Here is a 16,778-nt window from a genome sequence, read left to right on the forward strand (position 1 = left end):
CAGATGAAGAATAAATCATTTGTTGTTTCAGTGCTGGTTTGGCCCTTGTAATTGCAGAGAATAATCTCTGGATCCTTCGCAGTGTCAGCCGGGTGAACCACACGGACATTGTTACAAACATAACTTGGGGGGAGTTGAAACTTTGGTGATTTTTTTTGGTGTGTAATGCCCTTACTGACTTCCAGGCGGATACAAGGCTCCATCAAGGATGAAAAGAAGAAGAAGTTTGTGACAGGTGAATGGTTTTCGGAAGTGAAGGCAAAGCGGTTTCAGGAAGACTTAGAGGGGCCGGATCTACTTCGGGCATCGATTAGGAGGAAAAAGGGCAAACTAGAAAGTAAGTATGTTAATGTGCATCTTGAGAAAACAAATTGATGGATCAGAAAAAAGTGGTCCAGAATGGGAGTCTCCCGATACTGGGAGCCTGTTGGGGACCAGCCCTTGTGTTGTAATAAGGGAATTCTCAGCTATGCTTTTAGTACTAGAAAAACATCCTTTATTATCAAAATCAGGGCCCAAATTAAAAAGTACAGTGTGGCAGAGAACCAAGGCAAAAGCCATGTGCAGTGAATGCCTTTTCTCCACTTCAGCTTCTTTTTCCCCAAATTTGTTTGTTGGACACCACTGGAATTTCTTACTGTAGAAGCAAAAAAAGGAGAAGATGATGTAGGGCAATTTCTGACATCAAACTGATATGTGTGGGTCAAACCCACCTCCCTGCCCCAATTCCTAAAGAAATCTGACAAAAGTAGCTGGCCAGCTGCTCTCACAGGCCTTTGGGGTGGTGGGGTCAGTCACATCTCTGCCAAGGGATATCTTCTGGCACATATTTACCCACTTGAGAGGGTCCATGCCTAGCTTTTTACATGGAAATAATTCCATGGCATAATGTGGTTTTTGAAGTAAAAAGGGCTTTGTGGCCAAGTCTGAATGGTACCCAGGCTGTGTGCCATAGCAAGGGTGTATCTGGGACCATGTGCTAATTCGAAGTAGATTAGACATGCAGATAAACTTTCTTGGTGCTCTGTAAACAGATCAAAGCAGATTTGTCAGCTCAGGGCAGAGAAGAGAAGAGATCAGCCCTGTGTGAAACAGGCAGGACTGTGCTTTGGGTCCAAATGTAACCAGCCTGGAGCTGGAACTTTGTGCTGAACATCTGTGTAAAGCAGGACTGAGGGTGGTTCACATCCAGTCCTCAACATGAAGACAGGCCAGCTGACCCTGCAGCAGGACTGTGGGCCTGCAGCCCAGTGTCACACAACCTCCTTGGTGATTTGTCAGGTATCACAGATACTTGAACATGGCTGCTGAGTTACTGACTGCTGCTGCTCTGGGGAAACCTTGGCCAAGATAAACTGTTCTAAGCAAAGTCTGCCACCGTCCCTAACCCAAGGACCCTGTAGCTGGGCTCTGTTCTTTTGCAGTAAAGGCTACTGTTAGATAAAGGAGTAGCTGTCCAGCTCTCAAATGTCATATCCACCAGTTCAGTTCAGCCATCTTTTCTGGGCCCAGCTTCCCATTCCTGCTGTGGGGAAGCAGCAGCATTGATCACTTCTTTTTTGATGGGCCTCCTTGGCCAGGATGTCTCTGTAGCATGAATTGCCTGGGTTTAGTATACCCCTCCTAGCTCCACATTACTTGGACACATTCTCAAAGCTAAACACCAACTAGGGACTGCACTGAGAGCCTCATTTTCTTTTTGCTTTTTACTTATCCCTGACAGCTCTCAGAGCTTAGCATAGTTTCCTTGGAACCTCTCATGCAGAACTGACCCATCATATTTCATATGAATTTGCTTTTATCCTTGCTATTATGGATTCATGATGTCATTAAAATTACCATTTTATCATACCTCCAGAATGCTAAACATATAAAACCTTTTCCAGCTTGGCAGAGTTGCCTGGCCATTTCTGCAGAGCGTGTTCTGCATTTTGAAGATGTGCATTTTTGCTTGCACCCTCTTTGCATGAAGGGGCAGAGCTTCAGCAGCCTCTGCCAGGGCCCAGGTCATGCAAATGCTCTGTCATGTGCAGCCCAGCTAGTAGCCAGCAGTGAATAGGATTGTCTGCCTTTTGCCTTGCACCCTTACCTCACTGGCCACTTTAAGAAAGCAAAATTTGTAGTACTGTTGGTTTTAGATTTAACTTTTAGGGCTGATGTGCATATATGAGATGTGGTCTCAGGTCATCATCTAAAATAATCTCCTTATTTGTAGAGCAGCAATATGCAAGTTATGTCATTGCATGTGCATTACTTGACTAATGCTGTTCTAAGAAGGAAGAGGCAAATGTTATTAAATTAGTATAGTAATTATGTTTAAATGTAGCCCCTTATTACTTTTCCATCTTCTTTTCTTCCCTTTTTTTCTCTTATTTCTATTCTCAGACTTGTTTTGGTAAAGCACAGGTATAACATGTGACTTTATTCCTTCCTCTTACTTTTCCCACTGACACTTTACAGCACTGGTTGAGGATCAAGATCCTGCAGCTGATGTATTCACCTTGCTGCTGCCCATCACGTGCTCAGCTCTTGCTGTAGTTGCTGAGTAGATTGCCTCCCTTCACACACAAGGGCAAGCTCTTCTCTCACTGACTGGTCAGCAAGAGTGTGGCACTGCTGAGAGCAGCACCTGGCCCATGAGGGAATGAGGATCAAACCCCTTTACGTGAGCTTTGACCGTGCAACTCACGTTCAGTCTGCAGTGGGTGAGATAAGGGCCTTTCCTTGCCATACTGACACCTTGTTTTCTGTCCCTGGAAGGGTTGCTCACCTTCTGGTGGCTTTCAGAGTGACAAAGGAGTCAAATTTATGTAATATGTTCGTGACTCCTGCTTTAAGTCTTTAGACTTAAGTCTGTGTTAGTGAGTGAAATGAGAAAATTCCCGCATGGAAAAGCCCACTGAGATAAGCGCTGTCATTCCCTTTGCAAGGTTAATGAGCTGAGCAGGGGTGGAAATTCGTGCCTGCACAGGAAAATGCCCTGTGACTTTTTCTGGAGGATGGTTTAAACTTCAGAAGGGAGGGTTGTGTGGATCCCTAAGGGTTTTCACAGTTAGTATTGCTTCTAATAGAAAACACTAGTCATGGGCAGTAATACAAATCTATAGAACAGATAGATACCCTATATTTAAACTGCAGCCTGCAGAGCAGCACAGATAGATAAATTTAGTGATAACTTCTCCTAAAGCTTATGTGCAATAATTGAGAGCTAAAAATCATCTACGAGAGAGACCATTTTATCCACCCACCAAGGCAAGTGAGCCCTGGTGCAGGGTTAGTCGTGCTTTCCCCTAGTGTTGAGTATCTTTGTTTCAGAGTGATAGGAAATGAGTAAAGCAGCAAAAGTGTTAGAGCAGGCTGTAAACATACATATATAAATATATGTATGGACAAGTTAAACTGGTCAGACCACTACTAATTTCTGTTGGAATTTGCTTCTTATTTTGTCTCATCCTACTGTTAGCAGAGGCGTTTTTGCTTGAACTGATGGATTATAACTTACTAATAGGCCATTTGTTTGTGGTGATAGAAGCCAGGCATAGCTGTGTCAGTGGCTGAGCCGTTTTGCAGGGCAGTGATTTGGATGGGTGGAAGTGAACACCTCCTGCTGCCTCCGCCAGCAGGGAACAGGGAGCTCTGTCTGAGGGGGAAGTGTCAGTGAAGAGCAAACACAACACAGTGCCTTTGGAAGGGAGGTGAGAAGGGAATGCAGTCTTTGGTTGTAAAGGTCTTTTCAACCATGACAGCCAAAGGGAAAATGTGGGAGCTCTGTGTTTGGCTCCTCTGCTTCCAGCACAGCTCCCTGCAGGCATCTCCCTCCCTCAGGTCCAGGGCAGAAGAGGAGGACGTGGCTTGCTGTATAAATAAACACTCCCATGCCTGCACGTGCCATGGCCTGCACATGCCACCAACCACACCTCCAGAGACAATGTTCAGTGATGCTTTGTGCCCATCTACATTTACATGGGCAAAACACAGCCCCTCTCTCAGAAAAATGCTCTCTAAAACTGGCTCATTCCTACACAACCAGACCCTTGTCTTCCAGCAGGAGTGACTCCCCATCTTCCCATACATGTGGTCCTAATGCAGTTCTGAGCAGAGGCTGCTGTGACCCTGCACCTCAGGGCCAGGTGCTGGGCAGGCAGGAGGAGTTGGGAATGCAGCATTTTTCTCCATGGGGATGCACAGACGTGGGAGAAGGAATCTTTGGATATCCCTGTTACTTGTAGGCTGACTGGGCTGGTGCTGGATGGCACCACGTGAGCAGCAGTGCTGTGACACCAATATCACAGCTTGTCTGTCAGCAGGACTGGCCTGCTTTTGGGCCTTGTGCACTCTTCTAACCAGATAAAAAGCAAGGCTGTAGTGTTTAATGTCACTTCTGAATCCTCTGAGCTTCCTATTCTATTGTATTGTGTAATGAAATACATCCTAAAATGATTTGGCAGTTCTTGTAACAGGTAGATTTGCTCTTTAAAATAGACCTAGCTGCATGTGAATAAATATGTGCAGATCTTGTTAACCAGACTAAGCTGAGTTTTTCCTCATTGTTTGAGAGTTTAATCCTTTTGGTTTTGCAGTAGCAAGAAAGCCCATTTGCCAACAAAATGTCTAATGCAATTTTATACCCTGGCAGTCTGCTGTAAAGGTTACTGTCTTCTATTGTTTTTTCTTTAGGGTCTTTGGGAGCTTGTGCCAGTAAAAATAACAGGGATCTCCTCATTAACTATATTGGCCTCCTCCTTTGTTTGCCAAGATCGGATGACTTGAGTCAAAACAGGAAATGGCTGAATTTAAATCCTGGAACGGATTAACTTTATTGACAGTCACAGCAGTGTCCTGTGAAGGTTTCCAGCGATGCAACAGCTCCTGGCATGAGTCAGGTGTTATGAGCTCGCTTTGGCCTCCTGGACCTGTGGGGTCTGGAAGTGCCTTTGCTGCACGGGGAGTGCAGTCAGTGCTGCCCCGAGGCCTCCCCCATCCGTGGGGAGAGCAGGCAGAACCCTCCACAGCCATCTCCTTAAATCCCCAGGGATTGTGCTGATGGGACTCATTTTCATTGGGGAAAGCTTTTTCTTTCCCCAGACAAAACACACCAACCATTACAAGTTTAATGAAATGCCGTTTCTCAGCTGTCTCTGTTATATTACAGATGAGGCCAATGAGCACACTGAAATGGGTCTGGAAAGCAAAGGTGCCCTGAGTCCTGCCTTCCCTGAGCATGTTGCTGGTGCAGGAGTGGAAAGGTAACCTCTGCTGCAATGCTCTGGCTGCTGCTCTTACTTCTGATGAAAATTGAATGCTACCCATTAAATCCCGGTCTTTAATTGAGGTTCTGAGACTGTATAGGTAATAGGTTCTATAGGATATTTTTTAAATCCTTCTTCCAGGAATTGTCAGAATATCAATCCTCCCCTAATAACTTAGTGCTTATGTGCTTATCCCACAAAGGTCTTTTCCTGCATGATTTGATAAGCAGTCAGTAAAATGGAAGCTGTCTCTAATGTCAGGATATGCTGGTTAGTTTTTCAAAGTAATTATGGTTTTATTTGTTTAATTTTTACCATGGAGCAACACTAACAAAATGAACTATTTGAGGAAACTGCTCATTTCCTGCTGGTGCCAACCTCTGTGTCTAGTGCTCAGCACTCTCCATCAAGGCTTGCTAGGATTTTACATTGTGCTGACTGAGCAGAAACATCCACTAAAAGCACTCCAACGAGCAAACCAGTGACCTCACTCAATATCTGTGAACTATGGAGAAGCCATTAAAATATTCACATACTCATGTATTGTTGTTCCCATCTCATTTGCATTTTTTGGTCAGCAAAATGAGGAACCATTCTTCACAGGTGGCAGTTGCTCCAGTTAAATATTAAATGTGGGCCTTGACAGCACTTCCAAACCTCCTGCAGGTGATCAGTGGGTGTTGTTTAATGAAGGATCCAGAGGCAACAAGCCCGAGGTGCTCCTGCTTTACCAGCACAACCCCCAAGGTTTTTTTGGGGTTGGTCAAATCCTGAAAAGCTTGCTTTGTTTTCCTCATTCATCTCTAAGCAAGGTGTGGCCTGTTCCTTCCTGGGCCATAGCATAGAAATGCATTTCCCTTCTGCATGGCTCTCAGGCTCTTCTGGCACTTCCCAGAAGGGGAAAATCTGAATAAACCAAGTAGTTGACACACATTGTTTTTATTGAGCAAGTTCTGCAGCTGAGCAGAACTGAGATGATGTTGAAGGCTGCCTGATCATCCATCCAGGCACATCACTACCACAGACCTCCTTGCTCAGGGGTTTCTGCTCTCCCACAGATCCAGCACACCTGCTCTTGAAACAGCGGAGCATCAGATTTTGCCAAAACCGAAGCCAAGACTTCCTGCCCACTTATCTGCATCCCACAAGGTAGTACAGGCACAGCCCCTGCACTTTGTTTTGTTATTCCTTGGACTTTCACACAGTCTATACCTACCAGCTGGGGCTCCACAGGCTGCCTGCCCTGGTGTCTGTGCTCAAACAAAACACATTTTTTCCAGTCTTGCTAGTATATATACACTGATAGGATTTGTTTTCTGTTCAGAGGCCCAGTATACATGATGTCTCTTCCTCAGAGAGTGACACTGGAACAAGTCCTTTTGTGGCTGCAACAAATGGCTTTCATTTGTCTAGAAAAGGTAAGTTTGTTGTTCAAGTGAGCCATTGATAACTTTGTTATTCAACATCAAACACCAAGAGACAAGATGCTTTTCAGTGTGTGTAAAAATAAATAACAAAGAGTATTTCTTATCTTTGCATGTAAGAATGGGCTGCCAGCATTTGTATGAATTATGCCCAGGGCAGCAGGGACCAAGGAAAAAAGCAGTCTAATGACTGAAACTTCTCCGAGCATTCAGTACATTTTAAACTGAGTGCTTGGCTCTCAGCTCTTTAATCCACAAGAGAAGTTACCTTCTCTTTCTGGCCTTGAATGTATAGTGTAGTTTTGGTACATAGCAAATAGCCAGTAGGGAACCTGTCAGACCAAAAGGGAAGCTGCCAATAAATCCTGAACTCACAGCAACATTTTGGAGCTCAGTGGATTTTTTCCATGCCCTATTGCAGGGAGAAAGGCTAGGGGTTTCAGGGCTTTCTTCAGATGGAAGGGGACTTTCTAGAGTCTGAATATGGGAAAGAATTAAGAATATATTGATAATTTCAGAAAATTCCCTCTCGCTTCACTTTGAGAAACTGCAACCCAGACTTTCCAGGGAAATTCGACGTGATGCGGTGGAACAGGCTGTGAGCATTTGTTGTTGTTGTAGGTCATGGATTATCTGCATTGCCCACCAAGCTTTCAGAGGATGCTGTGCCTCAGCCCAGCAGTGCAGCTGGAGGAGAAGCTGTTGATGGGGCCACCGGCGCCACAGTGGGGCCAAAAACTCCACCCGAAGAAGCTTCTGCTCCCAGCAAGATACCAGTGAAGAGGAAACCAAGCAGAACCTCCCCCAGATCCGAACAGTTTGTACATCCCATGGGGCCAGCAGAGAACAGCCTTGCAAAAAAAGAGCTGCTGGCAAGCCCCAAACCACTGACCACAGAGGGGGAAAGCAGCCAGGCCGGGAAGCAAGGCGTGAACTACACGATCTCATCAATGAGTAACAAAGAGGAGGATATCGGCCTCAATCGAGAACACTTCAAGAACCTGAAGGACTTTTGGGAGAAGGCAGCAGATTCCGTGGCAGTGGGAAGCCCACCGACAGACCCGAGCGGGGTGGAGGCAGATGGCAGGCAGTTCAAGCTGTGCCGCTCGCTCTCTGTGCAGTCTGGGCAAGGCCAGAGCAGTGAAGAAAAACCTGGCACCTTCACCAAAACAAGAACCCCCTACAAAAGGACAATAACTTTGTCTTCTAGCGAGGAGGAACCGAGCTATGTCACTCCTGCAAGGAAGGGCTCAGTGTCTGTCACTCCCAGATCCACGTATGCCAAGAGCAAAGGCGGCCTGCTGGCAAGAAATAACTCTCTGAGCGAAAGCAATGGGAAGCTGCTGATGCCAGAGGAAGAGAAGGTGGCACAGCGCTGCTCCAAGAAATCCAGATTGCCTGTGCGAGCACCTTCCATCAAAACCGAGTCACCTACCAAGGAAGTGTCTGGCAGCACGTTGGAGCTGGAGACGCCTACGGATGAGCTGATCGTGGCAGAAGAGCGCAAGCCCCCAGAGAGGTCCCTGGCAAGCAGGGTGCAGATAATGATCGAGCCTGTGCTTACAGATGGTGAAAACGGTGATGAGAAAGATGAAAGACCTGATTTGGGCACTCACGACAACATGGAAATAAGTGGAGAGCTACCTGAGGGGAAAACGCGCGAATCTTCAGACAAGCCAGCACCTGGTGAACCTTCTGGAGAGAGAGAAGCTGTTCAGGGAACAGACTCAGCTGTTTACTCAGGTACTGAGGGCTGTAACTGCACCCTGTGAAATCCAAATAGAGAGCCATCCCTAAGCCTGTTTTCTTCCCTAACCCTTCTGCATTTTGCACATTTTCTTCATTTGTCCATTTATGCTATATTGCAGTTTGTGCAGAGTTAGCATGTGTGGAATGTGTTTAGCAGACAGCTCCAGAGACAAATCTTGTGTAGCCCAGTGTGAGTGTAGAAGGAGGCAGTGCTGTGTTCCCTTGCTTTCCTCCCCACTACCAGCCCTTGTGCCTTACCCTGGGACAGGCATCCATTTTTTTAGCACTACCTACAACATGTCATGGGACCTCACTTATTTCACTCACTGGCAAGATTGTACTTTCTTCAAATGTGGGACTGGACGAATTATTTGTGTTCTTAGAGATAAGTCTGACACAAATAAAAGAAATAAAATGTGAAGCAAAGTGTTTAATAAATACATTGGCTGTTAGACCACCTTGATGAAGTCACTTGCTGTCAGTGCTTAAATGATATTTTGGGTCTTTTTGGAATGCACAAGAATTTGGATATTAAACTGTAAGCAAAGTGGACTGAACAAGGAGTCTGATCTGTCTGTGTTCTGATGCCGTGTTCTCAACCATGATGGTGTCAATAGTATCACCATTTTGTCAGCCTCTTCCTTGGGGTTTGATGAGCTCTTGTAGTGATTGTTACTGTGAGGAAAAGTTATTGTTCTTTGCAATTCACTTTACATGTGGGCTCTCTGCCAAGCAAGGACTTGAAAGAGAGAGCATCTTACCTTCTTTTTCCAAATTTCCTGTCCTTGTGTACCTGGGTAAGACCTATTTGAGAGGATTTTCCATAGACTCCTCTGATTTTTATTTTTCAATTGTGCCATTTCTTGGCTTATTTCCTACCTCATATAACATTCCTATGAAATCCTGAGTTGCGCTTCAGGTCAATGCAAACATTTCCTTCATAGAATCATAGAATATCTTGAGTTGTAAAAGACATCTAAGATCACTGAGTCCAACCATTTATACACCAGATCATTCTAATATTTTCCAGGGCTTTTTGCCTTGTTATTACATTCATTTCAGGATGGTGTTAGCAGATGGTTGTGTTTCACTGGAAGCTCTCTGCAAATGCTGATCTGTCTTAGGGACTGGGTTAATCTGGTATTTACATTTCTTGACATAGTGTGAAGAGTTTTTCTCGGGGAGAGACATCAAAGCACAAAGATGATTTGAAAGCAGCCCTGGGTAATGTAACTGCAGTGTGCTGTAGGCAGTGAACAAGCCAGGAGAGGCACAACACACACACCCACAGTTTGTGTTTATTTATTTACCATGTTGATTTGGCTTTTCGTGTATTCCAGAGGAAGATGGGGATCATTCTCCTGCTGCTCAGGCGTTGGCCCGAGCAAATAGCATTAATCTTGCAAAGAGCATGGTGAACATTTACACAACCACAGAGAGTGAGTAACATCTTTCTTTCTTTCTTCTTTTTGGTTTACATTTGCTGAAGGTAATATATTATGCCAGTTTTTCATCACCATGCTTCTGTGCATGTACCAGGCAAGGAAAATGACATATTGTTTCATCATCAGATTAGAGAGTTTATAGTGCCTAAAATTAAATTCAGAGCCAGGAAATTGCAGCTAGATTGATGGTATGTTACTCAGTGCCTTCAGCAAAAGCACAAGGGCTTCAAAGGGTTGGCAAGGACCTTGTACTCGTCCCTCCTGTTCCCCCATGGAGTGCTGTGGGAGCTGCCTGGCAGCCTGTGCAGTGGATTGATCAGAGGGGTCAGACCTCACGTCCAGCATGTGAACTGTGCCACAGACTGGGCTTGCAGTGCCCAGCCTGGGCCTCTCACCTCACCCAGAGCAGAGCCTGTGTGCTGGACTGATGTCCCCAGCCGCCAGCTGGGACCTGCTTTATGGTGATGATCTCTCCCTGACAAACCCAGAGAAGCTGAGGAGAAGGCAACCAAGAAAGCAGCAGCCAACCTGAAGAAGCCCATGGCCAAGAAACCTGTCTGTGCAACCAAGAAGCCCAAGAAAGCTGCAGCTGCAGAAGGGGCCTGAGGGAAGGCAGCAGCAGCCTCTGTGCCCAAGAAAGCCAATGACAGTCCCAGAGGGTGAAAACTGGCAAGGCCAAAAGGACAGCTAAGAGCTTGCCTAAAAGGAAAGTGGTGAGGCCAAGTCTGCCAGGACTGAGGTGAGAAGGCTGGGAAGGCAATGCCTGAGAAGGGTAAAGCTGCTTAGAGACTTTGATCAAGCCCATTTAAGCACAACTCCTGGTTGTTGGAGGGAGGACAGTCCCCTTTGGGGCTCTGTTGCAGACAGAGGGGTCACCCTGTGACTGCCCACCCTGGCTGGTACCTCGTGCCAAGCACCTGCCCCATCGTTTGGTGCAGTGACACCTCACAGGGCATGGTGGCTGAGAGCCCCAGGTCCACATTCATTCAGTGATGTGGTCTTCACACAGACAGCCAAGGTTTCAGCCTCCCCTTATTTAGAGCCTCACACCTCATCTTTGGATCCTTGGAAACCCTCCTCTACAGAGTTACACTTCCTTATTTGCAGTATAGTGGTCTGTGGAGAGGGCTAGATACAATTATTTGATCATGTTTGGAAATAAAAATAGTAAATATCAAATGAATGGTAAATCAAGAAGCTCTTGGGCATTTTGAGCACTGAAGAATGGATCATCATGGATAATATGCTAAACAAGTGTTTACATGGGGCATGCATGTTCATGCACATTTATCTTCTCAAAACAAATTCTTCTGGGATGGAGAAAGTAATCTTTAAGGGAGTTATTGAGAGAAGATGAAGATAGAAAAATAAGTTTTGTTTAGATATTTAAGCAGTCCAGTAACTGTCTTTCTAAGTTGATAGGAATCTTTATTACTTTTTTCTTTTAGATAATTTGCCTCTTTGTTTAGCAGAGTATTTGAGAGGTGTATGCAATGGTGTAATTGTAGGTACAAATATTTTACAGCTCTTCTGTACACGGCAGTGTGCTATGAGATAAAAATGTTAACATGGTTGGTTTCTTGGACAAGGAGGCAGATTTGTGTGATTTTAGTGTAAGTTAAATCCACACAAAGCAAGCAAGATCCATGTCCTTGGGCTAATAAGGGAATTAAATGAGCCACTAGAGGGAGTTTGCACACTCCCACACGTTGAACAAAACACATTGAAATTAGCTTTAAGATAGTAGTTAGCAGTTTTCATCCTGGGGAGGGTCAGTTTGAATGGCAGGTGACAGAGACAGGGCAAGTAGGTGGTACTCCAGTGCCTCCCATAAGGTTTTCCTCCTTCCTTGTGCCCTTAAACAAAAATGTGACTTTCTTATATTTTCCTGACTGACAAGCTAACTTGATGCCTTTTTTGTTTGTACCTGCAGCGTACAATAAACCTCATTTGATACCCCATCAGTTGCTTGAACCTGAAAGAGTCAAAGAGCTGAGCAGATCCTCTCCTGTCCTGTTGTCTGAGGTAGGCTAGACACCAGAAATGACTGGGACAGTGTTCACAGCATCCCAGTTGGTTTCATTAGAATGTTTCTCCTGGACACCAGCAGTACTTGCTTTACTGCATACCTCAGTTGTGTTATGAATAAATGAGAAAAGCCTTAAGAAAAAAGCCCCCAGTAACCCAGGCCAGCTGTTCCATGCTGGAAGAGCTCAGGTGTTTCCCTGTGCCCTTTCCCCGTGCCCAGGCAGGGCACGCAGCTCTGTTTGGAGGCAGTCAATGATGACGTTCACTGCCGGTTGGAGGGGATGCCCCTGGGGAGGCTCCCTGCGCTCTCCTCCGCTCCCCCAACCTCATCCCTGCTAATGGGACTCTGCCGAGCGATCGGTTTTTCTCTGTACCATTGCAAAGTGCTCCTACGGCAGAGCTTAAAGATGCTTCTTGTTTCCTGAGCAGACTGAGTCAGACACGGCTTCGGAAATCAGCTTCCAGTTTAACAAGCACAAAAAGACGCCAAGCGTTGGCAGCCACTCGTCCGACATGGCTTCTGTCTCCTCGGTAGGTACTGAACGCCGACACCTCGCTGGACAGGGTTCCTCAGTCAGATGTGGTGACACTGCATTTGGGCTGATAGTGATGATGTGGCCTCTGGAGTGTCCTGCTGCTCTCTGCACGGCATGTTATTAAAAGAACAGCAATGGTTAATTACTTGCTTGGCTTAAAGGAGTGAATCCAGGTACCATCTCAAAATAGAGACCCACTGTTAGTGGAATTCCCTGTAAGTGATAGCCCCCACTCCAAGTGCAGATGATCTGAAGCCTGGCAGTGCAGAATATGGGAAGGGACTTTTTCTAGGTGGGAAAATGAGGCACACAGCTATTAAGTGACATGTTTGTGGTCTAGGACTGCAGATGGGTGCCCTCTGCAAGCTCATCCTTTATCAGCAGATTCAAAGGAGCTCAGAGTTGGAAAGCAAAAGCGTGACTTAGAGCTTCAGCTTCTAAAGAAAGCTGAAAAGAGCTGAGTGTGTTTAGTTGAGCATTTTTAAAAGATTTCTTAGAGACATTGTTCAGAGAGGGAGCTGCTTAAAAGTGCTTGAATTTGCTGTGTTACTGTTATGGGTATTTCCAAGGTCTGTATTTGAGATTTAAAGATAATATGTGAAGAAAAGCTGGTAGGGAGAGGTCATGAATGTAGATAAATACATTAAGAACTTGGGGCATCTAAGTCCTTCTCCTAATTTGGAGCATCTGGGAGCTGTTAATGAGCCTTTTGTGCCCAAGTCATACAAGTGTTCTTGAAAATCTCATTCAGGATTCTCTGCTGGAGTGAGGATCCCGATGGGACGGTAAATGCAGCTCCAAGGACTGAGAGGAGATATTTAGCAGGTTTTTGTCAGTTATAATAAAATCCAGAGCCAAAAGAAGTAGGGAAAGACAGAGAAGAATCGGGTTAATTACTAGGAAAGTTTTTTGATAAATGTTCATGACTGTACCACAGAAAAGTGCCAAGAGGGTTAATGATTTGCTTTGTAAACAGCATTAGCTTTTATGATATCCTGTCAGGAATCATGAGTGATTGGTTCAATAGAAAATTCTCTCATCTTTCTGGAGCTGAGCTTTGCTTGTGCTTCATCACTTTCTGTCAGTGAAAAACAATGTGGAAAAAAGAATTCCATGTTGTATGGGCAAATGCAGTTTGTTCTGGGAAATCTGGGTGCCTAGCTCCAGATTTATATCTGCAGAAACCTTTGGGGCAAGTAGATGTGCACAGGCTGTCTCTGGTGGGGCAGTGGCTTTCCAGGACAGGGGTTGTATCTGTTTTGTACCACTCCATGTACATTATGAGTAAGCAACAAGATAGTAATAGTTTTTACTACATTTTCAGTCTGAAATGGGTTCCAGGGTTCTTACTAGCCTGTTTTAAAAACTGATTGACAATTGTGTGACTGTATCTATTTGAAATAATAAGTTCATATACAGATAGTTCAAGTTCTCTCAATGTATTTCTATCTCAGTGATGAGACTGAGTCAGGATAGCAGTTGTTTGTACTGTAAGTATAGGGAAGAGACTTGAATGTTCCCCCCAGTAATATTTGATTCCATTTCCCAAAGTTTGAGGATTTAGCAGTGAAAAAACTTCTGTATTTCTTTAGCATTCAGGAGAATAGCGCTTCTAAGTTCTGGTCTAGGATAGCACGTCCTTGTGAGACCCTTATTTGGGTTCTCCAACCTTTGCTTGTTTGAGAACGTCTGCGAACCATTTCTATGTCCTTGACTGCATAAGGACAGAAATGGCAGGTTATTTCTCTGGGAATGCACTTCTCAAACTCTCATGCTTGTCCAAAACCAAAGTTAGGACTGTGCCTGTTTCAGTGGCACTGACCTTGCTCTTTCACATGGCAGGTGAGTGGCAGTGTGCTCAGTGTCTACAGCGGTGATTTTGGGAGTGTGGATGCCCAAGGTACTGTGGAATTTGCTCTAGACTATGATGAGAAGAACCGGGAGTTCCAGGTCCACGTGTCCCAGTGCAAGGACTTGGCTGTAGTGGATGAGAAGAAAGGCAGATCTGACCCGTGAGTGACACTTTGGTGTCTTCTGACTTTCACACTGATGAATTCTGTCTTCTGGAGGATTTTTTTTTTTCCTTTGAATGTCATGGTTTCTTCCTTCCTTCAGACTTCTGGTGCATGCTCACTGCTGGGACTTTCCTAGCTGATGGTTCTGAAGCCGTTGGCTTCAGTAAAAGTGTTGCCAGACTTAAATTTGAACAGATTGAGAAAGCTTTGATCACTGCAAAGACAGTTCCTCTTATCGCTGGGATGTGTTCTCCCTGCATCCATGTGAACCTTGATCTCCCCATGGTGAATAGACTTGGTAATAACTGTGATGATGCAGACACGTGTCTATATGAACAGGAGTTCCACAGAGAAGTGCTGTTAGGGGCACAGTGGTAGTTGTAGTGGTTAGTGATCTCTAGTTTGAAAGATGATGAAGAGGAGCTTGGATTTGAACCCTTAAAGACATTCCACCTCTTTTCTCCCGTCTGTTTTCTCCCTGATTTTGAATGCACAGACATGCTATAGTTCTGGTCATTTCAGGAAATGGATATATGGCCTTGCTGCCTTCCCAGGAAGGCAGCTTAGACAGCTGCCTCTTCTGAATGTTGGTGACATCCATCCATCTCCAGTGAAATTTATAACTCCACATGCAAGCCAAGTTAATATCCCAGCAGGTCTCTTAATTAGTTTTTCCCTTAAAGAGTTGATTCCAGGTCTGTTGTTTCCATGTCACAGTTCACAAGTGTTTCTTGCTTATTAGAGAGCATAGTGATGTGGGACAATATCCAGCTGGAGTTTGTTTTCTTTTCTAGGTATGTTAAAACTTACCTGCTCCCAGACAAAGCTAGGATGGGTAAGAGGAAAACTTCAGTGAAGAAGAGGACGGTGAATCCTATTTACAACGAGGTGTTACGGGTAAGAACAAATACATGCTCTGAAATCCTGTGTTGTAGCAGGCACCTCTACCAGGGCAGATCTGGAAAGATCCTGCCTTCCTGGCCAGGCTTCTTTGCCTGCCTCCCACCAACACTGCACTGCTCTTCTCTTGGGTTTGTGAGGCCTGGGATGTTAAAGGTTTCTTTGCACCCATCTGTGTGGCACTCAGGATTCTCTGTCAAAATCACACGGTGATCTTTGGGTGAGATAAGGACTTGCAACCTGTGCTGCCTCCAGCCAGAGCAAGGGGTGTTCGTCCTCCCCTTCCCTGGAATGCAGTCACAAAGCATGGGACTAGTAAGAAAGGTCTGCATTATGTGATCTTACTCATCAAAGCATAGAGGATTATTTAACAATGCCCAAGCCTGTGTTAATAATTCTTGAAAGAATATTGGTTTTACCCTGTGATGAATGGAGTGCCAGGTTTCCCTGTGCTCAGCAGAAAAGCTTTATCAGGGTAGTAGTATTGCTGCAGGACAAAAAAGGAGGTGCTCAGAGTGAGGCCAGTCCATTACTAGTGCATGTGTGGGGAGAGTGTCTCAGAGCTTATTCAAACTTTTGAGTAGTTTATTTCTAGTTTGAAAGAAACAGAAGAAAAATTTGAACAGCCTGACTTCTCTTCCTTCCTCTAGTATAAAATAGAGAAAATGGTATTGCTGATCCAAAAATTAAATCTGTCTGTTTGGCACAATGATCCACTGGGACGTAACAGTTTTCTGGGAGAGATCGAAATAGACTTGGCCAGCTGGGACTGGAGCAACAGGAAACTCAACTGGTACCCACTGAAGCCCCGGGTAAGTGTGTCTCAGCTGCAATCCCAGTTTTTAGCCCAACCCTGAAGCCTTTAGAGGTGGCACAAGTCCTTCCTGAGTCCTCTGAGGTCTTTGGGTGTGGTGGAGCAGAACCACCTGAACTGTACCCAGACAACAACCCCTAGACGTGTTTGTGCAGGGTTCAGTGCTCTGAACAGTGGCCTCCTTGAGTCTTACTTAGTGACTGATCTGTAGGGACACTTTCATAAATGCAACATGACACTAATCACAGAAACTCCGACGTGACTTTGCCACTCTCTACTCACATAAAGACCACCCCTTAAAAATAGACAGCACAGTACTAAGTGAAGCAGCTGAACATGCCTTGAGAGGTAAATATTGAGGTGCCACTGCTTGTCAAGCCTGTACAGCTTCCTGCGTGCTTCTAGTCTCAAGTCTTTCATCAAATAAAGAACATTTGTCTTTCAGAACAAAGATGCTTAATTATATTCAGCTTATTATAAGGGCAGCCTTGCTCTGAATCCTCAGGCTTTTGGTTCTGAGTTTGAGAACAAGACCACAAAGAAAGAGGCTGCCCTAAGAAGGGGCTGCTCCAGCCATGCAAAATCAGAGTTTGTCCATTTGTGCCCCTCCATTGAACT

General features: G+C 45.1%; 1 protein-coding gene across 5 annotated transcripts in view; it reads left to right on the forward strand.

Annotated features, from left to right (window-relative positions):
- Positions 1 to 16,778, forward strand: part of LOC108499629 (synaptotagmin-like protein 2) — a 36,801-nt gene that overhangs the window by 15,497 nt on the left and 4,526 nt on the right. For all 5 annotated transcript variants that reach the window (XR_001875617.1, XM_017819734.1, XM_017819727.1 and 2 more), the window contains 11 exons: positions 186 to 337; positions 5,153 to 5,246; positions 6,308 to 6,398; positions 6,574 to 6,667; positions 7,295 to 8,416; positions 9,763 to 9,861; positions 11,801 to 11,892; positions 12,325 to 12,426; positions 14,274 to 14,443; positions 15,241 to 15,343; positions 15,997 to 16,158. Coding sequence is in view for 4 of the 5 variants with exons in the window: in XM_017819734.1 (XP_017675223.1) it covers positions 186 to 337; positions 5,153 to 5,246; positions 6,308 to 6,398; positions 6,574 to 6,667; positions 7,295 to 8,416; positions 9,763 to 9,861; positions 11,801 to 11,892; positions 12,325 to 12,426; positions 14,274 to 14,443; positions 15,241 to 15,343; positions 15,997 to 16,158 (2,281 nt within the window). In the remaining variant the exon portion in view is untranslated. The remainder of the gene's footprint in view (positions 1 to 185; positions 338 to 5,152; positions 5,247 to 6,307; positions 6,399 to 6,573; positions 6,668 to 7,294; positions 8,417 to 9,762; positions 9,862 to 11,800; positions 11,893 to 12,324; positions 12,427 to 14,273; positions 14,444 to 15,240; positions 15,344 to 15,996; positions 16,159 to 16,778) is intronic.

Source organism: Lepidothrix coronata, unplaced genomic scaffold (genome assembly GCF_001604755.1).
Source record: "Lepidothrix coronata isolate B3197 unplaced genomic scaffold, Lepidothrix_coronata-1.0 Scaffold2, whole genome shotgun sequence".
NCBI classification, from domain to species: domain Eukaryota; kingdom Metazoa; phylum Chordata; class Aves; order Passeriformes; family Pipridae; genus Lepidothrix; species Lepidothrix coronata.